Raw genomic sequence first — 24672 nt, 5'->3', positions numbered from 1 at the left:
ATCCCCTATACGCGTACGTGTAGCCACCTTTGGCAATGCATTGGTCTAATAACAACAACGTAAGAATTAGATAGAAGCGCATTTGCTTTATTATAGGTATTTGTATTTACAAATGTACATAATTAGAAAGTAGCGTGGCGGCGTATTTATGAGTACCATTATGGATATAGTAACGATTTGCCATAGATCGCGTAGGAATTTTTTATATCTTCAGAATAAGAAAAATATTGAAGGATTATGGCACGGGATTAATTTTAACTTTTAAAAGGAATGTTTAAAGTAATTGCGTTTAATTTGGTCCCATTGGATACCTTTTCTTGTACTTGCATTGAAGAACGGAAAATGTATAGTAGCGCGTCTTCTACACCATCACAGATACATAGATATAGGAAAACAAAACTTTATATATTACCTTACGAATTCGGAGGATATTCAATATATTTCAGATAATTTATTCAAAGGTGATGAAGGAAGAGTACCTTATCACTTCTGTCTAATACAAAAACAAATCCGCAATATCGGTGTCTGGCACCAAAAAGCCTCGTCTGACGCGAAAATATTTAAAATTATCGTGTATTATATTAATATTATTGGGGAATAATAGATATTTCAGTTGATTCAGTGACTAGCTTTGGGGGAAAAAAGTTGCGTTTTCAACTTGTTTCATTATATTTTAACAATTCTGTAAATTTATTGGCATAGTATTATACGAATTTTGTAAAGAAACTTGGGTTTAAACAAAACTGATGTTAAATTTGTCATCAGTTCTGTTACTGTTACCATTGTCCAATTGTTTCGATTTTCGTCGAAAAACATCTTGTACCACTCCCGCGTAAGCGATGTTAGCGTTATAATGGTCGTCACTCGTGGACTGACCAAATGAAGGCGTCACATTCAGTTGTTGCCTACTCGGTGGTCTAGGAGGTGGTCCTCTGGTTTTTACCTTTGGTGGTAAAGGCGGAGGGTCGGTTTTAAACCTTCTACCATTAGGCGGTGGCGCGAACTGTCTCAGAACGGGTGGTGGTGAGAAATTGGCTTCCTCAGCTTGAATCGTTGTATCTAAGTCAGTAGGATGGGGGATTTTGTTGGGGCTAAAGCTATCGTCGCTCGTTGTTGGAGGGGATGCCTTCAAAGTTACATCCAAATCGAAATCCAGGTCTAAACCTTCCATACTACTCATCAACAAGTTATCTAGTCCCTCGGATGATCTAAGGTTGTTGCAGAAATATTGTTCGTATGGATAAAATTCGGGGCTACGACGCGTGGGAGGCGGTCGAGGGTACATTAAGTGAGGTAGTGGATTCGATGCTGGACGTTGAGGAATTCTTTTCGCGTTGCCATTCTGTCCAGGATTGCACGACGCTGGACGTGTGCGCAGCTCAGAGTAAGCCCCCAAACCTACGCTAGGAGAGAGCCTCATGTCTGACAAGGTACTGGATTCGTTAGTGCGTCTGTATCCCATATTGTTAGCCAGTTCCAAACTGGGGCGATAGATGTGCGTCGTCGAGAAGTACTCTTCTGCTTGCAAACCAGTTGGTAGGATTCCGTCTGTGATGAAACTGGAATCTATGCAACGAAGAGGTGATATGTCCTGGTCTCCATAATGATTCATCAGACTTCCTCTTGTTGATAAGTCCAATTTATCCTTGCTGCCTTTGAACGCGGAAGAACGTTTTCCAGGACTTTTCAGACAGTTTTCTTTGCCGGCTAGTTTTTCCTTGTTGACTTTAAGGAAATCGGGTAGCTCAGAGTTAATTTCGGTACCTCTTTGATCGTCTAGTCGACTGCTTTGCGCCCTTTTCCATACTTCCAATAAATCTAAGTACATGAAAAGGTTCATCATTGTTAGTTTGGATTTATTTCTCAAAATGTAATCAAGATATACCTTTTCTGTTTGGTTTTCCGGCGACTAAGTTCTGAACACACTGTTGTGTAGGTGGCGAATGAGCTCGAACAGATAAGGCTTCGAGTAAAGACATTCTACTGATATCTGGCATTGCTCCCACAGCCAACTTCCTGGCTCTTTCGCGTTCAATTTCCTGTAGTTTCGCTTTAGATTTCTCTGGTTTTCCATTCCCAATTCCTTTGTCACCACCAACCGAATTGCGACGTCCCAAATTGGTTCGCGTATCGATAATACCATAACGTTTCCTGCCACCTTCTTCGAAGTCAACAATTCCCAATTCGTCCAATTGATGTTGAGACTTGCCCTTCAGTAAAAGCTCAAAGATTCGATTGGTAACTTCGTCCGAAACTGGAGTTGATAACTGACGTCGTGTATGAAGGTCCGCTGTGGTATTGTTATTGTTATCATCATCCCATCCTGTAAATCCAATCAACAACGATTAGCATATGACTCCAAAATTTCCATTGTGTCTTATTACCTCGGAAATCCTCCTTTAGTTTCACAATAATGCGTTGATTGTCAATCGTATGAACTGGCGTACTATAAACTACTGGCCGATTGCTTCCAGCCTAAATTAAATTGATTCGACGTCAGAATTATCCATGTTTATTTAATGTTTTTGTAAATAAAAATAATGGTCCTTACCACCCTCATGAAGACATCGTCCATTTTTAACCCGTACTTCTGAAGAATTGGTGTCAAAGCATCACCACAAACTCTTCCTGGCTTAGCCTTAACTCCTACAGTCTTATCTTTGGGTAGATCTAACCGGAACAAAACCCTTTGTTCAACCCTAATTTCTTTGCACCCTAAGGATGCCACGTCCAGATTTTGGTCAATCGCCTATCGTTCATGGAAATAAATTTCTGATTAGAAACGTTATGAAGAAAGTCACTAACAAAGATTTGATTTACCTTTTCCGATCCAGCTACATAAGCATCGATGGCGGTGTATGTTAAGTTCCTTCTTTCCAAGAGCCTTTGCAACATGACGGCAATCGATTCACCCGTTTGAGTTTTAACCACAGTTGTTGACCTGTCTGGTAGTATTACCCTGCACAGATGACAACCTCCGTCACGACCACCACACTGACCAGGGAATGAAGAGAGATCCACAGAGTTTAGAGACTGCGAGTCAATTATAGGTTTAGCTAATGATACATCAAACAATTCCAGCATTGTTTTAGCCTACCTCTCTCGAAGCTGAATGAGTTATTCCTTGTCCAACACCACCGCTGCTCGGTTCGCTGCTTGCCAACGAGGATCGACTGCCAGTCAAATCGGATGCCGCATCTTCAGCAGTGTTTCCATTGGTTGTCGCTTGAGATTTTGTGGTCAACTCTTTCTTCTTTTTCTTATTGGAACGTCTCAGGATTGAATTTCGTTCGTTGTTCGGTTTAAGTTTGGCATTCTGCTGTTCGGATTGCCCTTTATTTGACTTGTCTAAAATTAGTTAAAGATTTTAGATGCATTTTCCTCAAGGTACTCGTGATCGCAATGAGTCTTACTTCTCGCCCAAGGAAGTAAAGACTTCTTTTTCCTTTCTTCCTGATCGTCCTTGTTGTTCCTCAGAGGACCCGAGTTAACTCCTTTTAGACACGGTTTACCATCGGAACTCGCTTCCGAATCGTTTCTACCTAATGACATGACGATAGCGTCTTCACCATTGTAGGGCAGTGGCCTTCCTTGCATCTCTAACATCATACACTCCTTAAAGAGCTGGGACTTGAGGAAACGTTGATAGCAGTCGAATTTCATCAAGTTGAAAATCTGCGAAGATAGGAAAATGCTTAGCCATACTCTTGACGATTGCTGTTGAAATATTTACTTGTTTCTGAGCTGGTATGAAGATTTCAGGAGTTGGTTTCTGAAGACCTTCTTGAGCTACTTGTCGAGCGTGACTGTCAACATTTACCGGTTCCAAGGCACCGACACTCAAGTGTTTAACGTACAATTCTCGCGCAATATTATTCAGTTCTTCCACGTTTCTTAATTTGCGGTAACGTTCACACGCGATCCAAAATAAGATATTTTCTTGGCTAAACTCTTTCTTAAGAAATTCCTAAACCGAAAGAAAACATTAAATGAATCTGGTCAGATTCTTAACTTCAAGATTGGATTAATCATTAAGCCACTTACCGAAAAAGTATGTAGACCAGCTGGGTCTTGTAGTAAATGGTTGAAACCGGCCGCCCAACTTCCCACCCTACCAACATCGACGGCCCGTTCGGAGCCACGATAATCGTTGGTTTCGGTCATGATTCCCAAGTTACCAGAACTGGTAGTGTCACTGACGTGGTCGAGACCTAATAGGCTACTGCACGACGATACGCCAATGCTACCATTGGCAATCTCACCGTCAGACATGGTTCCTGCCTATAACCCCGAATAAAAGGTAATTGGCATGTTTTAATTCATTGTTATTTGCGTACGGTTGTGGCTTTGCTGTAGATTGCGTAACTGTTCTTTGTACGTATCTCAAAAGTTCAACTCTTTTCAAACACCCGCGGTGAAGTTCATTAATGTCTCATCACGTTACCGCATAGCCTTATCATAACTTAAAAACTAACCAGACGGACAATTTGTCTGAAAAATTCGCGAAGGTCCTCACCACCGATCTTTGAGCGCGTTACCACACAGTTTCGCGTATAGATTCATCAAAGTATCATACATAAAATACAGAATTTAACTTACGTCGTGTGGCGATCTATGAATACTCCTTTTCCTACGAAGGTGTCGTCTCAAAGACGAAGTTCTGGCCCATTTGCGAGTCGCCTCAAAGCTGTATTCCACCTGCGTTTACGAAAAAAGAAACAAAAAGGGAGACCCAATTAAAGACACTGAAAATTTAGCGGGAAGTTTTATCCCCGCGTTTATAAATAACACCTGCGGCCCCTAGAAAATTTTTAAGCTACAAATTTTCCGCTTAATCTTTAAAATCCCAAGACTTAAGATTTTCTCTTAATCCTTAAGCTAGTTTAAAAAAAGAAATAAATTCAAAAACAACTTAAATTTATTTTCAATAATCCTTGAAAAAAGAGTTCGTTGGCCGAAACCTAGAAACCGAACTTCGTTGAAATAATAATCTTTTCTTTATTATCGCGTGAGAATCAAGGTAACGTCGATTGATTTTTGCGTATTTTGCTAAATTGGTATGCTATAGGGGAAGACCGAATTATATTTTTAATTAAGAAAAATTCCGTAATTGGGTGGATTAAAATAATATTTTTATAAAACACTGTACGGGATACGGGACTTTTAACGACGTTTCCCGTACATCCATCCAGAAGTGACTGTCTGTGCTTTTTAGATTGGGAAAGATACAGTAGTATTATCACAGATGTAAAAGGAAGAAGAGGGGAACACTGGTTTCAACACAACGCCAGAGGATTTAATTGGGTTTAGTTGGTTGAAAAATTGTATTCAATTAAAATGTGGCAGGCAGTCGCCGTAGAGATTTTTTTCTTTATAAAACTTGTATCATAAGTTTATAAGATATGTTCCATAAGTTCGTCATTGGCTACTGAGAGCTTGTCATAAAGTGAATGAGGTAGGTGATAGATTCTTGTAAAGGGACGCCTGGTGAGGCACTGTCAAAGGCTTAGTACAGACTAAATAGGACTAGATGGAAGTCCTGAAAAATTAACCACCGAGTGTAGGACTTCAATTCTCGCTTGTCGTTCTCGAACTAGATCTCACTAAGTCTCTAGCATTACGAAGTATAGGAAGTGTCATACTTATGGGAAATATCTTATAAACTTATGTTGTATGTACGCCATCCAAAGATAATACTGTAGCTTTCAACCAAATGTACTTAATTCCTACATGAAACAACAGTCTCATTCGGAGTATATATCTCCTTCCTTTTGGGTACGACTGAACGAGAGGCTTTACAGGTTGTTTCTGATTAAGTCTGCCATAAATTAAGGGGGATGTTCTTTTGGAAATCGATTTCGAGTCGAAAATGTAACTTCTATCTCCATTTTGCCACAAGGGACACTGTTTTCGAGTTAAGATTTTTTTAGAGATGACCCCTTAATTAAATTATAAATCATTGTCTGTTCAGTTTCTTAATTAAATTTAAGGGGGTCATCCGTTAAATACTATGGACAATCTTAACTCGTAAACGGTGTCCCTTGTGGCAAAATGGAGATAGAAATTACATTTTCCACTCAAAATAACCCAAATAACATCCCCCTTAATTTATGCCAGACATATCATAAACACCGAGTATAGTTTTAAATTTGTTAAAACTAAAAAGTTAGTCTACTTTTTGAACCGGTACGTTTCAAGGCTGGTATCAAAAGGTCATAACTACATAGACGTCCGAATTGTAACTACAACACCGCATTACCTTTTTTTGCCAGAACTTTCCATTTTGGAATGTTCAGCTGAACCCTTACCCTTTCTGGTGAGTTCTTTGTCACGTAGAAAAAAAGTGTCATTCGCTCTAGGATAATTATGGCATCGCAACCACCACCACAGTTAATTACTAGTTAAGGCAAATTATAGAGATCCCAACCTTCAATCAGGCAAAACTTGCGACCCCGAGAAAAATTGTCAAATTGGACAAAAGTGAGATAGGTTTTAATTACAATCCTGATGAGAATTTGAAGAATATAATGAAAGACACAACACTGGGTGTTCCTGATAAGTCTGCCATAAATTAAAGGGTGTGTGCATTATGTCAAACTGATTGGAAACTGTCAAGGAACATGAGGGTCTGAAACATTTTAGTTACGAGATGCGGGCTCCAAAACATTGATTTCCCCAAAAAATAAAAAGGAAATTGTCACAGCATATGGAGTAAGACATATCAGCCTTCGATAGTCTTCAATCAAAGAACGTTATTGAACCTTTATCTATGGCAGAAGTGTACGATTAAATATGTAGTAGAAGTGTGCGTACGCTGATAAATTAAGCATACGTTTATATATAAGTCATGTTCCATAAGTATGACACTATCTATATTTCGTAATGCTAGAGATTTACCAAGAAGTGATATCTAGTTTGCTAGGGAGAAGATATAAACTCGCCACATTTCTAGCTTTATCTCCAGTCCAAACTCACGTATCGCGACGCGAATGACGAAAATTAAGTATTTTCCGACTGAGGAGAGGCGAAATAGCTCGGCCTCCTTTTACGTCCCTCCTTGCATTTTGAAAGGGAGACTGGGACTATGGCGCGCGAATACTTAGGCATCTTATACCTTCTCCCTAATAAACTAGATATCACTTCTTGGTCTTAGTGAGAGCTAGTTCGAGAACGACAAGCGAGAATTGACTACACTCGGTTTTGTAGGACTTCCATCTTCCTATTTAGTCTGTCCTAAAACTTTGACGGCACCTCACCAGGCGTCGCTTTACCTCGAATCTATGACCACCCTCACTTCATGACAAGCTCTCGCAAACAAGTGACAAACTTATGGAACGTGTCTTATGAACTACTCCACATGCTGTGACTATTTTCTTGTTTTAGGGGCCAATTTATGTTAAGAGCCCATAACTCCATAATTAAATGTTGTAGATCCCAAACCCCAAGTTCTTTTCTTAGACTTTCACTCAGTTTGACCCTAAGATGACACCCTTTACTTTATGGCAGACTTATCAGAAACACCCTGTATATTGAACCTCGAATTTGAAACCAAAGTTATTATAACAATCTTCGGTTCGAGTTGATCCATTAAAACGTTAGCTGCTTTGCATAAACATTTCATCTCTCTTTCAAAGCACTTAGTCTCTTATAGATAAATCCTTTTAGTTTTAAAATAATAATATTAAAAAAAAAAAATAGAAAAATCTCTTGTCGAATATTAAACGGGGTAAACTGGTTCTTTATCAGCAATACGAGAGCTAGCGAGCGAACGAGGCCCGTACCGAAATAGGATCTTAATAAATTATTTCTTTCTTTCTTCGTCTGGTTTTCTCTATAAAACGTTATAAGCATTGAAACTTGAAAAGTCCCAACGCTCAAAAACAATTTGCAACACTTATAGAACTTCTAAAGAAAGAAATCAGAAAATGAAAAATCGCCGCGAAAAAAAAAATTATGGTGTATAGGATATATATAATTTTTGCCCGTTTAGAGATCCTTGAAAAGTTAACGATTTTTTTTTAAAACCATCCCTCGATTATCGTGAGCTTGCCTATCCCATCTTGAGTTTTCACTAACTGTAAAGCCATAGAGATACCGGTGGTTAATTCTTTAAAATGATGTACAGCGTGGACAAGATCATTTCAACGCTTGTTTCTTGGAGGAGATAGGGATGGAGTCGAAACCTCCGTATCTATAACGTTGCCAGTTTGTACCTCCATCTACGAAACAGCAACGAAGTCCTCCCAGCATCCTTTAGCGTTTCGGTAGGGTCGTACGGTACGGAAACGTCGAGGATGTCATCTCTGTCTTAATAAAATACAATAGCTCAACGCGGCCTGCGCTTAACACTCGTCTACCGAAGGGTAGGGGTGTGCGCAAGGTACAATAGAACATTTTCGAATCAAAATGGCCCAATAAACACGCTCGTTAATTATTGATGGACTTTTTAAAAAGTATATATTAGAAAGACGTCAGAATTATGAGGCGTGAGGGAGAGTTCTCAAGCCCGGCCCAAAAAAACCTCGTAGATATTACTATGGGAGATACGAGGGCACACTATTATTCCTATTAGTCGTATGTATTCCGTTGACAATTATCGCTATTTATGAAATAGTTGTTGATAGTCCGATCCGTTCCACACTGTACAATAACTTAAAAATTCGTTGCAAACTTGGGTTTCGCCTATAAATGGGAGTCGCGTAATAACGCAATCTCGATTCTTGTGTGGGAGGTTTTAAGAAGAAATTTATTTCTGAAGAAAAACGTTTTACACAAGACATAAGCTCTTTCATCTTGGTGCTCATGGTGCTGCTAGTCTAGAGTCACGATTTTTTTTTTCGAGTTTTTTTTCTTCTTCTTTATCCACGATCCGCCTTATTTTTGGGTATGGTCCGGGTCCGAGCCAAGTGTATAATATTTCTTTTTTAGGGATATAATATGTAAAGTTGAGAAAATTCAACGTATAATTGGTTCGGTGAAATATTATGTACAATTTGTACCTTTTGTACCTCCGATTATATTTTTTTTTGGCCCTCGGCTATCGTCTTAGAGAAAGAGGGGGTGGCCCCGAAACTATGATCTTGGGATCTCTGTCCGAAAATTACTCAGGAATGTGGATAGATTTCTTTAATACCCAGTACTTCTTTTAATGCCTTCTATCTCTCTCTCGGTTAAATTATACTCGGAATTAAATTCAGCCCGTCTCAATTATTTTATTTTTAATTTTTACCTTGACTGTATAGAAAATAAATGCGAAGGTATAGAGATCAACTTGAAACTTTGCGTATAGTTTTTGCGCATGACAATACATATCAAGAAGCGATATCTAGTTTACTAGAAGGTATAAATACGCCACATTTCCAGCTTTATCTCCAGTCCAAAACAAACGTAGGTCCGGAGTTAATCCCTGCCGCCTCTAAATTACAGCCAGCATCTCATTGGTTCTTGAAAACTCACGTCAGCGCGACGCGAATGACGAAAATTACTCTGTATTTTCCGACTGAGGAGAGACTGCGAAATAGCCCGGCCTCCTTTTACGTCCCCCCCTGTATTTTGAAAGGGGGACTGGGACTATGGCGCGCGAATACTTAGGCATCTTATACCTTCTCCCTAGTAAACTAGATATCGCTTCTTGACAATACAATATTTTCATGCGTCGTGTGTCACAGTTAAAGGGATACTAAAAGCAAGTTTCTTTCTTTTTTAATCGAGGGAGCCTTTGTATCAATTGGAACCATGTTTCTATTTACAATATTAAAGGAGATACAAGCAATTTAGTTACGCGTTAGGTTTTCCTGTGAAGTACTGGCTGAAAGTACCCCTGTTGGACGAATCCGTCTGGAGATACTAAATTTTAATTATTTTTTTTCAGTTGAGTCTTAAACCCTCTATTTTTTCCCTACATACTTTAGCGTCTGTTATAACCAAATTCCCTCGAATTTTTTCTTTATTTTTAATTGGATAATACGACAACACCAATTAGATGATATAGAGGAGGAGACTAACGTGTTAAATTAAGCGTGTAAAATTAATCCTTGAAAAACCTTGGGGGGGGGGGAATAAAACAACTATTAACTCGTAAAACTTTTGCTCTTAACCTGGATTTAACGCTCTAAAGTTCTAAACATTAAGCAGTCTAAAAATTTGCATAAAAACCTAAAACTATTTTCTTCTTTCTTATAAATTAACCATAGAATCAACAACTTTCATTTGAATTTGAAAGACAGAGTGTGACAAAAATTAAATCTGGTTTTTACGTTTTTAAAACTCAGAAATTGAACCTAATACCATAAGTTTATAAGATATGTTCCATAAGTATGACACTTCCTATACTTCGTAATGCTAGAGATTTATAGCTCGAGCTAGTTCGAGAACGACGGAAGCGAGATTTGAAGTCCTACACTCGGTTAATTTTGCAGGACTTCCATAGGTCCTATTTAGTCTGTACTAAACCTTTGACAGCGCCTCACCAAGCGACGTCGCTTTACCTCGAATCTATGACCTCATTCACTTCATGACAAGCTCCAGTTTGTAGCCAGCGGCGACACACTTATAGAACATATCCTATAAACTTATGCAAATACTATTTTCATTCGTACAAATTCTGGGAAAATTAGGTGAAAGACAAAACTGGATTGATTAAATGACATGATATAATCAAGAATCAGTTTGAAAAAATTTGAGTCTCTTCAAAGTTCTCTTAATTGAGAGTTTTGAAGAAAAAAAAGTGTGAGAAAAACTTAATATGACGATAAAAAGGATGTAATCAATTCATTCCATAAATAATTTAGATTGGAAAAGTTCTGATGTATATTTCCTTGGCTTTAAGCGCCGAGTTGATTCGAGTATTTATATATATAGAAAAAAAGAAATCAACCGTCCGTCTTATAAGCTACGGGGCATATTTCTCCAAAATAATATTATCCAACGCAATCCCAATCCCAATTTCCCTTCCCCCTCCCTTCCTTGGGTTTAGGTAGATACTTAGATGGTGCGAAAAAGAAGTTGAAGAACTTTTTTTTTTCTTAAGATCGCTGACTGACTGGGCCCCAACCTTCGTTTTCAACCCCCCTACCTTCTTCCGAGAGAGATAGAGAGAGGGGGGACGAGATCACATTCCACAGAACCGGTACCACCCCCCATACCAAAGGGAAGATAACACCGAGATAATTGATGATTAATTCTTTAATGGGTATACCACGTGATGTTGAAACACAGTTTTTTTTTCTTCTTCTTTGGGATATTCTGTTTTCTGTTATTTTTGAGATTTTTTTTTGTAGATTTGTTAGGGTCAAAGTGAATTTGGGTAGTTTTTCCCTCGTGTTTGATATTGTTCTAATTATAAGAAAGGGTGATATAAGTAAAGGATTTAGTTTAAATCGCGCATTTTATGAATATTTAATGTAAAACTTTGAGAAGCCAGCGTCTGGTCAAACGTGGTCTCGATAAAACGGTGCTTAAAACGTCACCCAGATTAATGGTTGAATCACGGATATTTTAGCAACTATAATCAAATTGCCTTACTTTGTTGAAATTCTTAAAATTTACTGACTTTTTGGCCCATTTTGAAATTTAATTTCATGACTTTTCTCTGACCTTTTTGGGCTATTTTGAAATTCCATGACTTTTCCCTGTCCATTTTGGCAAATTTTGACCCATTCTTAAATTTCTTAGCTTTTCCATGTTTTCCCTGACCTGTGGCATATTGTACAAGTACAGTCTCTCACATCTATACCCAATAATAATTCACTGTGTGGTCACCTCAATAATGTCTTGGCTTTACTAATGAAAACAGACGGTGGAGATAAATATAGATCCTATTTATTTCACCATCCCTTGATATTACAAAATTAAGAAAAGAAAACACAAGACGGACTCGTTGGTATTTTCTAGGCTCGCTAAAGAATAATGCAACCAACTAACTTTGTAAGATCAACGTTGAACCTTTTTTGTGTTTCTTTGAAAAATTGGCATAATTTGTTCTTCTTTCTTTTTACTAGGCCTACATACACTCATTCCTCTCTCTATCCCGCAGTCTCTAAAGATTAAAGATTATCGCATCATCCATCCCCTAATCCGCGTCCCTAATTTTTCCAAACAACACATAACGCTACGTAAAAGCTCACATCCCCAGAGGGTCCTTACCTTTAAGTAAAAGAAGGAATACATACTTCTAATAGGAATGATTTTCCCCCAATATATCCCATGTTAATTTCTATGCAGGCGGGGCTTCAGTAGGGTTAGTCACGTGTCATAATTCTAACGCCTTTTCTAACTGCGATTTCATTGGTTGGTAGCAACACGAGGTCAGGCGCACGTTTAAGGTGCAACAGGCAGCGAGATAGAATATTCGCGAGGTGAAATTCGTCATATATAATGACGTAGGTTTTTAAGATAAGTTCTATAAGTATGACACTACATATACTTCGTAATGCTAGAGACTTACAGTTCGAGCTAGTTCGAGAACGACGGAGCGAGAATTGAAGTCCTACACTCGGTTAATTTTACATGGTCCATCTTCCTATTTAGTCTGTACTAAGACTTTGACAGCGCCTCACCAGGCGTCGCTGCTTTGCGAGAATCTATAACCTACGTCACTTCATGACAAGCTCCAGTTTGTAACCAGTGACAAACTTATGGAACATAACTTATGATAATGATTAGTCTAGCTCCTCCCATGCACAGAATCCGCCTAGATACGTTGAGGAAATGTATGGATACACAATGATTCCTCTTAGATGTATTTATTCCTGGTATGAGCTGTAAGAAATTCCTCTCTTTGACCAAATCAAATTATAAATCCCCCTAAAAGTAGCTTATTTACGATTTTAATTTTCTTTCCTTTTTGTATTATTTAATAATTCATCTCGAAAAAGAAAAAATGTCAACTGCATGGGAAGATGATTGGGTACCCTAAATCGGTGGCTCGTGTTCCGATTGCCAAATAGTATTCTTCCCCCCTGGAACAGAAATTTGAGATTTTCTGACCCTTGACAGTCTCACTGCAGGGCGGATGCTGCATGCTTTGCGTGAGACTATTAAAGTACTTGGAATCTCTGCCGAGATTACTTATTACATAGCTTAGACTCCCTCTATAAATTTCCTGGCGTGATATAATGGGTCCTTTTTGCCCCCATAAAGCAAGCTTAAAGGAAAGTTTCCACAAAATTATTTGGGTTTTAATTCGATTTTTTAAGAGTATGTAGGGATTTGGCAGTATTACGTCAAGCAAATTTAAAGATTCAAATTCCCTGACTTTTCCAGGTTTTCCCTGACGTTTTTGTTACGATTTTCCATGATGTTTTTAAGCAGCCCAATTGTCATTATTCTAATTATATGTAAACAATTGTGTTTAAAGGACAGTTTTGAATATTTATTTTAAAACATTGCCGAGTGAGCTAACCGATTTTGGTGTCTGGTCAAACGTGATCTCGCTATAAAACGGCTTTTAAAACGTCACCCAGCTGCGATGGTTGACCCAAAGATATTTTAGCCACTTTGTTGAAATTCTTTTAAAATTTCCAGACTCTTCCCTGACCTTTTTCTGGCCTATTTTGAAATTCAGGTTTTCCCTGACCTGTTACAATTCTGACCTCACTTTAGCTTCCACTCTAGCATAAGTTCATAAGATATGTTCACCATAAGTTTGTCACTGGTTACAAACTGGAGCTTGTCATGAAGTGACGTAGGTCATAGATTCGAGGTAAAGCGACGCCTGGTGAGGCGCAGCCAAAGGTTAGCACAGACTAATTAGGACCTAGATGGACTTCAAAATTAACCGAGTGTAGCCATTCAATTCTCGCTTGTCGTTCTCGAACTAGCTCGAGCTGTAAGTCTCTACCATCAACTTCGAACGTAAATAGAAAACCATCATGGTTGTATTTTTCCTTTAATATTGTCTTACAATAAATGAATACTGCCGCCGCCTTTATACGGACGGGATCCCCATCGTCTTTCTATAGGTTGCTGCCTTCTCGAATATATTGGCCTTTTTGGGAGTGAGTTTCTGCTTGGTTTATTGATGCAAAATGACCTTCTCCTCCTTCTACGGGGAAAAGGTCGGAATGCGCGCGGAACAGACACTGATGCCAAAATGTTTTCATAAGTAATCGAGAATATTTTATCTTGACTAAGCTTTTGAACTTTGTGATTCCGGAACTCTTTTAAAGAGGAATTTTAAATTTTTAGTGCTGGGATATATGGATAGAGATACGCTATCATTATGATTATTATTATACATGATCAGGATCTATGGTATCTTCCCAGAAAACAAGAAAAATTTTTTCTTAGTTTTTGAAGGTTATAATTAAGTGGAAAAAATTGAATTTCCTATAATACATGCTGTTCCAAAAAGAGTACCTTAGTTAAATGGGAAATCAAATTTGAGTAGAAAATGTAACTTCTATGATACTCTGACCTATAAGGTCCCACCATTGACAAATTATGGTTAAGTGTGTTTTATGGATGACCCCTTCATTAAATTAGCATTGTTTTTCAGTTTCTCACTTGAATTTAAGGGGTTGTCCATAAAATACTCCAATCATAGCTTGTTAACGATAGACCTTGGACGCCAAAATGTCATAGAAAGTTACATCTTCGACTCAAAATCAATTTCCCATTGAACCCACTGAACTTCGCTGGTGTTATTGAGGTAGATTTATGTCAAGGGGCTGATCACTATGGCCCGGGTAATGTACTAGTTCGAAATGATTACGTAATCTTGGAGGGCTAATCCGCGAAATCGTGGCGCCAAAAATGCGAAAAGAAATTGACCTTTAGGTGAAATAAATATTTGCTTACCCAATTCATTTTCGCGTCTACAACCATGATTCCGGCTTTTTACAATCACGCAATTTTACAACTATAAATCATGTATTTCTTAGTCCAGTTGAACTCTAGTCCATGGATCGAATTTTCGAAGGAAAAAATTATTAAACTAAATCACTGACGCGACTGGAGACGAAAAGAAACCTTAGAGTTGATCTCCTCGAACGGTTCTATATATATCTAGTCCAATATTTCAAGAAACTTTCAAGTTTTTCTCAGCCCACTATGACAACTGCAAACATGTGTTGGAAGTGGCGGCAATAACAGCCTTGTCTCGCTTCCGGAAATGCGCGGGAAAGTTGACCATATTGATGCTCTATAGTAGAAGCATCACCACCAGAAACACATACATACACACACAACCGGTATGGTGTAGATTTCACCCCAAAAAAGCGTGGGAAAATCCGTTTTTTCTTTAAATCCATCCCTGACCCGATGTTAGGCGGTTTCGCGCCATATTCCTTGTAAAGGCGGGAATTGAGGGCCCCAAAAAACTTAACTTAAGATTATCCAGGGGATCCTTTTATAGAAAAGGCGCCAAACGCGAGAACCAACAAACCGCCCGCGCGACGAAAGTTATACGTTTGTCTTGTAACTAAGCTTCGGAGGAAATGGCTTGAAAATTTCAAAAAATTGTTTCTATATGAAAAAAAAAATCAAATAATTCTGCCTTTTCTTTATATTATTTTTTTTTTATGCTTGGTAAATTACAGAAAGGCAGGAAGTTGGGAAAGTGTATAGTCGGTGTACATTGGGAGGATATGCTGGGGGGGAGGAGTGTAAAGGGAACCCCGAAACGCGATACACCAAGCCAGCAACCCAACCAGTCCTGGACTTACTCCCTTCGTCACCCCTTGCTAGTGTTTAATCGCAATATCCCCGTAAAGGTCTGCGTATAGTCTTTTACGCTTATAGGTCTGGTGCATGCATTCCTAATGTGTATGGAGTTATTGTGCGGGGTAAAAACAAGATAGCGAACGTTGCCATTTTTGTCAGGAAGTTTAACTTTCTCTTTTCTCGCCCGATACTGTCTCCCCCCCCCCTTCCACCCTCACCATTTCAGTGTCAGTGAGTTTATCCAACCGTGTCAGGCATTAAAAGATAAATTAAATGAATTCAAACAAAGAAATCCGTTGGAAGCTTCGTTACGGTTAATTCAAAGTAATTTTATATTTTTAAATCTGGTGATTACCTCAAGATCTGATTGGTTTAGGGAATTTGAATTATCACACTCTCACACGGGGATTTCTATAGCATTGTTTCTAAACCAGAGTTATAATGATGCAAAGCTAACTATATATAGTGCTTCAAAAATGGTTGTAGGATAGAATGGGCGATTTTAAGTCGAAAATGTAACTTCTATGACATTTTGACCTAAGGGACACCGTTTACAAGTTATGATTGTAGTGCTTTACGGATGACCCCTTATATTTAAGAATGAAACTGAACAGACAATGCTAATTTAATTAAGGGGCCATGCGTAAAATATTCCAAAACATAACTTGTTTACGGAAAAATGTCATGTCGACTCAAAATCCTCTATAGAATCAACTGTAGATCTTTTAAAATAACTTTCCCAAGTTTATATAAAATATGATTATCTACAGCCCTAAAGGGCAAAATATCATAGAACACTGTCGACTCAAAATTATCCATAGAACAAACTGTACATTGCCCATATTTTAAAATAAATTTCTAACGGTTATATAAAATATAATTATTTTTAACTTGGTTATCTACAGCCCTAATTGAGATAATCCCAATATATTTAATTAATATCGTTGGATAAAGGGCAACATTAGCTACGAAACTCTTAAAGGATTTGGTCTAGAAGTTTGGTTAAAGTAGAGTTACGAAGGTCCAAAATTGCCCGCATCCTTTAATTGCAATCAAAACCAAAACAGTTCCCTTAAAAAAACGAAGGAAGTAATGATAATACCGCGACTTCCAAAGGAAGTTCGTTAACTTTGTTCCCATAAGTCATGCTTTTCCCCTGTTTTTCGTAGAAACCTCGAGGCTTCCTTCATTCATTCCATTGCTAGGCCTAGTCAACAATGACATTACAGGAACAATACGCAATCAAAAAACAAAACCGTATATAATAAACAAACTGGTGTGATATAATATTATGTCATTCAATTTTCCATCGTGGGAAAGTTCGTTTAATTCTTAAAGAAAAATCCTTTCATTTTTGTTCTTTCATCATCATTTATTTATCTATCTATCTAGAACAAAAAGTATTTGTCACTTATTTTTTTTTTTTTGAGACAAGCCGGGTTTGGCCTAATTTGAAAACAACCCTGAAAGCAACGACAAGGACTCGCTTGGGCGGTGTCCGATTTGGATTGTTTGCAACAATCGCAAAGAGGGAAAAAAATCCCCCGAAAACACCCGTCACGTCACCTTTAAAGGAATTGACCCCGTGGGTATATTTTAATCGTTACACGACGTTCCTTCGATCGTCTAAGCGCACGCTGTTTATCTAGCCCTGTTAATCTCGAATGTTTTCTAAACATGTTTTCAATCTTAAAGGAAAATGTCAGGTACTAAGAAGTGATATCTAGTTTATTAGGGAGAAGGTATAAATTCGCCACATTTCCAGCTTTATCTCCAGTCCAAACGTAGGTCCGGAGATAATCCCCGCCTCTAAATTACAACTAGCATCTCATTGGTTCTTGAAAACTCACGTCAGTGCGACGCGAATGACGAAAATTACGTATTTTCCGACTGAGGAGAGACGAAATAGCCCGGCTTCCTTTTACGTTCGCCCCCTTGTATTTTGAAAGGGGGACTGGGACTATGGCGCGCGAACACTTAGGCACCTTATACCTTCTCCCTAATAAACTAGATATCGCTTCTCGGTATTGTGTTATGTTAGTAGAACTTTTCCTTTAAAAGGTAGCAAGGGAGGATATCCAGTTTATCACATGTGCGTGCATTGTAAAAGTATTCAGCTATTTGCTGATACAATCTCAATTTGAAAATATGTGACCATCGAAAGAAAAATGTCGTATCTATTGTCAAAAGTTTTGTCTCGCGGTCCCGGAAATCTCTTATTACCGTCGGGTGTGTTTTGTATATAGTTTTGGGTTTAACAACATTTTTAATCATTCCGAGGATTCAATCACGTTAAATTCCTTTTAAGGAAGTGCAGGGGAATTTTTTTCCGTGACAAGTCCTCCGACCTCACGCGATTTAAGGGAATCTCACTTATCAAGGATTTTAACGTATTAGGATTAATGTTGAAAATAATCCCGAAAATTCATGGTATCACCTAGCATATTTTAGGGGATTTAAGTTTTTAAGGAATTTGCTATAGTATTTTATGGGCTTGAGAAATGGATAGCTTAGCATGGCTAAGGTGAGGGCTAACCCAACCTTATAGAATTTTGTTCGTCAGTTGAGGTCTTTTGAAGTGCCAGTAAATTCAAATGAAGTTTCTTAAAACTGAAATCAGGTGGATGAATGTTACACCTAGTGGATAATCCCTCGGCCTAAGGGTTCTTAACACGAATTCGTCTAGAGACACATAAGCGTAACGTATTTTTTCTTTAGTCTTTTTGTACATCCATATATATCCCCAAATTGACCTGGCCAATTTGACCAACTTTAGATGTCCCAGGCTTTGAAATAAGCCAAGGTCCAAAACCAGTTGGTTAATTCATTGGACCACTTTTTTAATTCAAACCTCGAGCCTCACTGCTCCCAAGGACTACTTTAAAAATTCCAACTTATATTCATAATCTAAGGGGAACTGGTCCTTGGGACTAGTTTAAGTATTGCATACATTAGGGGTCCCTAGTCTGCAAGACCAGTTTGAAAAAAAAAAAAAAAACACCTTATTTTGAAGCTTGTAAATTGGAACTACTTACAAAGGCATCAAAATTTACAATTTTCCATAGGAAATCTATATGCGATTCGAAGATAGCTAACCAATGCATTATCCTAACCATTATTTATTATGATTATTATACCGCAATTAGTTTGAAAAAGAAAATTCTCACCATCTTTTAAATCTTTCAAGTTAAGAGTCGACCATAATTGGTGTGCAAACCTCTACGACATTAAACTTCATACTCGGTGTATTATCAGGCTTAAAACGCCAGTTAAGATTTTAGTGTTTAGGAAAGATGGGCTGTTAAAAAAACGGACATTACATAAATCATAATCTCTTGACGGTATCGTATGCGGGAGGCGTTCGGGGAAAGAGCTTTTGTTCGCGCAATTAAACGTAATGAAAGATAAGCTCGTTTCCACGTGATTCCAATTAACTGGCTATTATATCTTCTCCCAACTTATCCCCTCATTGGTTTTACTTTCACGGATGGTAACTATGACGCTATCATGATCATCTTAATGGCGACCCACCGCGAAAACCATAGAAAAGTGCGCGTTCACCCCCTTGAAACCCTCCCCCTTTTAGGTTTCTTAGTACTAAGAAAAGAAGTAGATAAATCTGAAGATATATCTCTTCATTTCTTGAGTCTAGGTCTAGTTCTTCAATTCCGTCCCCAAAATCCTTCACGATAGACCTTTTGTATGTAAAAAGGGGGATAGGCAACTCTTAGTATTGGGACAAGAGGGTTGATACATTGCCATCCGTCTCTGCGCATTTTATGATACAAAATGACTACAGCGCAGGTGCCAAAAAGCGACATGGAAGGCAAAATTTTACCCCCCTGTCTTTCCCTCTTAGTTATATCGAAATGGTCTATTATAAAGACGTGTCGGTAATTTGCCAAATAGACCTTTTCAAATGTCGGGGGTAACAATAGAGTCTGGTGTTTGAGCGCTTTAATGGATGGGTAGCTTTAAACCCCCATATAAGGTCTTTGGATCCACATACCGGATACGTCCCTATGTCAAGGTCAAGCAGACCTATTTTTGTGCCAATTTTTGTTCACGCTGTAGGTCTACTTGATATTTTTAAATTTATCAATGGCATCGGCCACTCGCAGGTTTAAAACTAAACCATCTTAAAACGTTTACATACAGAATGGAAAATATTTTCGCCTCTAACCATATTTTCCTCGCGAATTTTTGAGAGCCAAATATATGAATTTATCCGAGCATACGCCCTACACATTATACCTTCACCGAGGAACTATGTTTCATAAATTTCTCTGTTGGTTTGCTAAGCTAAGCTATAGCCTAAAACATCAATTCAAGAGTCCGGCCCATTTTTTTAAAAAGAATTTCTTGAGAGTCCCCGCAGTCTTGGGACATTCTTTAGACTTTAGGAGTTAAACCTAACCGCCTTAAAGTTGACATTCTATCAAAAGTTTCAGTTCGATAGTGTAGTAGGCAATAGGCAACTATAAGCTTCGTAACTAATGTCATAGTCCTAATGTAGGACCATGAGATAAAGGTTGTACAGGCGTTAATATAACTTTGATACTGGTGTAAAGTAACGTTGAAACTCTGTTAAACTCGATCGTTAATAATCCTCTTAAAATTAATCAATTTCTTAACACCTACCCCCCGCTCCCCCCTTTTTTTTCTTCAGAAAACCTCGCGACATCAGTACGAGTACTTTTTATCTTCAGACTTACTGATGGTGTATTTTAATCTTGAATTCAAGCTATCGTGAATAAGGGTTGTAATTCTTGTATTGACTGATAAACTCGCTACATTTCGGACACTTATCTAGTACATTACGTGGAAAGCTTGCCGAAATAGTCCATTTTAAAGAAATCGTAAAGATTCAACACTACCTACGATTTAAAAAATCCCGACTCGACAGGAAAAGATTAACGATTAAGTAATAAGTTTTTTAAGATGAAGAAGAAAAAAATATTCACTGGATTTTATATTTCAATGCCGTCGAGGACATTCCCCTTAACCTTATAGACAATTTCTATCGAATTACCGAGGTTTTTTTTGGAGCAACCATTACTAAGATTAACTTGTAGCATTTTAATAATTAATACCAAGCCCCATGACGCCTTAAGATTATGAAAAAGTAAACATGTCTTTACCTGAGAATCAGAATCATCCTTTGACGCGTAGGGGTTAGGGTCCCGACTTCTTCCATTGACCCCGTGATGTCTCCTGTAGACAATCACTTCGCAAGAGCCCAATTCGGACTCCTCAGACTGGAGATGAAGGTCATCGAGACTTCTTGACCCTCCAGGTGTTTTAATCCTTCGTTCAAACGTCTCGCCGAAATTTCGGGACTCGCGTTTCGCGTTGGGGTTAAGTTCCGTTTTAATCGCGGCCGTGGAAGTACTAGGCGGTAATTCCAAATCGTAAACTTTAGGACTCAACCGACTGTCCAAGTCCTTAACTGGTGAAGGGGTCGCGGTCTTACTCCGATTTTTTGGTATGGCACCCGTGGATTTTTCCGGTTTTGGTGGGGAATCGGGTGTTCGCTGAGTCACACCTGGTCGCAAGTTTGATTGAAGGTCGGTGGAGGTACTGATAATGTCCGGAATTGAAGGAACTACTCGTGGAGGTGAAGATTTTTCTGCGGGTGGGTCAGGCATGACGCGTACTGTCAGTCTGTCTGTTGAAGAAGACGCTGATAGACCTTTCCCCGATTCTGGGGAAGACTTAGGCGAGTCTCTGGAAGGTGGAACTTCAGTCACCTCAGGGACAGCTTGGTCTAAGTCTTCTTCGAGAGATTTTGTTGCCGAACAAATTACTGATAATGGTGGAACTTCTTCTTCGGCTTCTCTGAAATTCGGTTGTTGGGAAGCCATAGCGTTACAAGTTCGGTAAGCGCCACTGACTCCAGGTACGGGTACGCCAGCCCCTCCAAGTAGGCTGTAACTAGGAACTGAAAAACTTTGTCTGTCCAGACTGTTGGTTCGATAACGGTTGTAGTTTTCCACGTCAACAACGAATACGCGGTCACTCGTGTTGCCTGTGATGAGAAGACGGATTATAGGATTATCTCTAGGGTCTGTCCCTGGTAGCCTTATAATGTACTTACCTTCATCTCGAAAGCCAATACCGCTATCACTGTTGCTGCTGTTACTACTGGTATTGCTGGGTTGCGGGGAAACCACGTGACCGTTAAACTCGACTAAACCACCGATGGCTGACGCGTCTACGTTGAGGCCCATTCGGTTACGATATAGACCAACAATGGCTTGTAAGATGACGTCGGCCGATTCGGGAAACTCTCGACAGCGATTGGTTAAAGGGTGAGGCGTACAAGTAATTCGGAAAGCCTTTGCCCTTTTCAAATGCATATGATGAGGTTGGAGTTTGGGGTCCACGAGAAAAACGTGGCAGGAACTGCTGATGGAAATGGGTCCCTCTTGGCTCCCTTCACTCAGTTCGTCGCTACTAGCGCCGTGACTGGTAACTAAACCGAAAAATTTCTTATCATCCGCGTATACGCCACTAAAGGTGATCTTCTCGGCGGGAAATTCGGCTAGCATCAGTCCATGAGGATTGGTCAAGAGCACACTTTCAGGGAATACTGAAAGAAGTACCAAAGTATGGATTTTCTTCTCAATTCTTAGTCTCCTGATACAATTGCGGATTGCTTGTAACCGCGAACTGGGTAATTGAGGTTCTTTCGGCATTTCGATGGTTCCCAAGTATCCAACCACGGCACGAAGTACCGCTCTTGCGTGCGTCTCATCATCCAGTTCTTCCTCCACATTGTCGTGTTGGAAAATCGACGGATATAGAATGTTGTTCAGTTCGCGTTCGCTGAAAACGGAACTAAACACACGCGCCGAAGAACTTCCTTGGCTCGTACTATCCGTTGAGGCGCTTGACGCTCCGTTGTTGACGTTGTTATTCGGATTATGGATTCGTTTGGGAGGTTTGAAGTGTCGTTTTCCGTGGGCGCTTAGTCTTTGCTTGGAATAAGAAGGGGTTGCCAAATCGTTCGAGGAGCGAGAGGAACTCGGTTTGATTCCGACTTCCTTTAACTTTTGTTGCAGAATCAGATCCAATAGCGCCTTGTTGGACCGACTACTTAATCTGAAGGCACCGTCGAAACCTGAACGTTTCACCACGAGACACGGTCGTTGAGAGCCATCCGGTTGAGTGGCAATTTGCAAATGGTCGATGAAGAGGGCACCCGTTTGTAAATCACGAACCACCTTTTCCGCGCGACTCCCATTCTGATGATGGTGCCTATTCCTCAACCTGTGAGGATATTTAGGCTTTGTCCTAGTGGTAGGTACTATCTCTTCGTCCGAAGAGTCTGAGTAGTAATTCTCAGCGATTTGAAGCTTGAGGACACCCGGTGTGGCTGCCATCAGGCGCACCACGTCATCGTGAAGGGCTTTGGAGACATTCGTACCGTTTACCGCGATTAAGAAATCGCCTGGACGTAAACCAGCCTTTTCCGCTGGACTTCCCGTTACGATGCAACTCAAAATGCAAGGGGCTTGACCCGATATGGTAAAACCGAATCCGTTTTTACCACGCGATATTTCTACCGTTCGGACACCGTAACTAGGCCGTTTTTTACGACGTCTTGGTTGATGCATTATGAGAGGGTTTTTTTTAATCCAAAACACACTGTTTTTTCACACCCGGGTGTTATATTTAGCACCTTTGTCAAACTTTTAATGTTCCGAAATGTTTTTAGGGTCAGCTAAGCCTGCGAAAAAGTTATAAAGTTACATAAAGTAACAAATTATATAAAGTTACTATTATATGACAGAAATCAGGACAATATGACACTTTCAATTAAGTCTTCATCTCGTAGTTCCCAATACAACATCACTTTTGAGATAAGCCTAATACTTCTAATACCCTTATCATTACAAGTCTGACTAGTATTTTGAATTTTCTTATCTCTTTAACCAACCGTCTCGAATCTGTTATGTAATAAAATTACCTATTGGTCTTTTTCAAGATTCAAATATTGAGACTGGAAATTTTAGAAAATAAAAAAAATCAATTAGGCTTAAGAATCTAACTAGGATTTTTTTTTATTTTTCAAACTTTCATTTGAAGTTCGATAACAAGGTAAACGGGATCATATATATTGAATCGTAATGTTAACCAAAATTGGTACGTGTAAAACCTAAAGCGGTTTCATGCGGGTTTTAATAAGTTAAAAGGTAATAACATAAAAACATTTCATTCTGCTGGCTGTAAAACTTTATTTAAAAGAAAAAAAAAAATTGAACCAAAAATGGGGCCGACTTTACGACGCCTAGTCGAGGACGAAGCTTTGAATCAAGTTTCGGAAAGTCGCCCGTTCGCATTAGACCATGTTCAGCCCATAATTTAATTAAAAGATTTATTTTAGTATATTTTAGTGGTTAAAGTGAGTAAATAATTGAAAGTTTTAGATTGCATCCTAATTTTCGGTTCATCCTTAAATTTAAAGGGGTTTTAAAGGAGATACGAGGGACGCTATCATCTCATGTTCAGTGATGTGAAGCCAGGGATTGGGAGAGACAGGGGGGTGCCGAAAAATGAGGTTTTCAAAGCTAATACCAGTATAATTTTTGAATCCGCGGTTCCACACCTTGATAAAAACTAACCAATCTAACTCTTATGTCTAAAATTTTGCATCTTTAACTAAACTTTAATACAATTAGGGGATTAAATATTTAATTTTTAAGGGACTTACTTTGTTCGGAGTTAGCCGGGAGGTCCTCAAGTGACCATCTTGTTGGATTTTTCGGCTTCTAGTTCTCCTCCATCACCAGTCTCTACCCTACCAGGGAACAAACTTTTTCTGGTCGTAGTCTCTCTCTCTTCCAGAGAGGGAAGCCAACGTACCTCAAAAGAATGCCAAGTATGTTTGGGGGGTACTTCGTGCCCACTGGCTGGAAGTATAGGACCGTTGAGAGTCACGTGATGACGTTGCGCGCTTCTCATTGATCCGTTCCATGGCACACCTGGCTTCCTTTCAGACTACTA

At 39.0% G+C, this 24672-nt stretch overlaps 1 protein-coding gene across 2 annotated transcripts; it reads right to left on the bottom strand.

The window, feature by feature from the left end:
• Window positions 1-66: 66 nt before the first annotated feature.
• On the bottom strand, window positions 67-24539 carry loco (regulator of G protein signaling family member locomotion defects). 2 transcript variants are annotated; one of them, XM_089838816.1, is made up of 13 exons: window positions 24380-24539; window positions 21761-23395; window positions 20805-21691; window positions 4600-4698; window positions 4045-4281; window positions 3734-3967; window positions 3414-3675; window positions 3098-3348; window positions 2821-3033; window positions 2552-2749; window positions 2385-2475; window positions 1886-2323; window positions 67-1818 (listed from the first exon to the last, which is right to left on the bottom strand). In XM_089838816.1, exons 2-13 carry the CDS (start codon window positions 23280-23282, stop codon window positions 734-736), a joined length of 5517 nt encoding a protein of 1838 aa, XP_089694942.1. In that variant the 5' UTR covers window positions 23283-23395; window positions 24380-24539; the 3' UTR covers window positions 67-733. The 2 variants fall into 2 exon arrangements, with proteins under 2 accessions (XP_089694942.1, XP_089694943.1); XM_089838817.1 differs by having other exon boundaries at window positions 2821-2994.
• Window positions 24540-24672: the final 133 nt, after the last annotated feature.

The sequence above is a fragment of the Phalangium opilio genome, unplaced genomic scaffold (assembly GCF_054372755.1).
Source record: "Phalangium opilio isolate 3A_F unplaced genomic scaffold, DU_Popi_V2 ptg000003l_1, whole genome shotgun sequence".
Lineage (NCBI taxonomy): Eukaryota > Metazoa > Arthropoda > Arachnida > Opiliones > Phalangiidae > Phalangium > Phalangium opilio.
This window is presented reverse-complemented; position numbering and strand designations above follow the sequence as displayed.

What these genes read in the sequence shown, in the direction of transcription:
- loco (XM_089838816.1), bottom strand. Translation starts at nt 23,282, where the DNA reads ATGCATCAACCAAGACGTCGTAAAAAACGGCCTAGTTACGGTGTCCGA. An exon ending in TATTGGCTTTCGAGATGAAG is followed by an intron (nt 21,692 to 21,760) that starts GTAAGTACATTA and finishes TTCTCATCACAG; the next exon opens with GCAACACGAGTGACCGCGTA. An exon ending in ACGATGTCTTCATGAGGGTG is followed by an intron (nt 2,476 to 2,551) that starts GTAAGGACCATT and finishes AATTTAATTTAG; the next exon opens with GCTGGAAGCAATCGGCCAGT.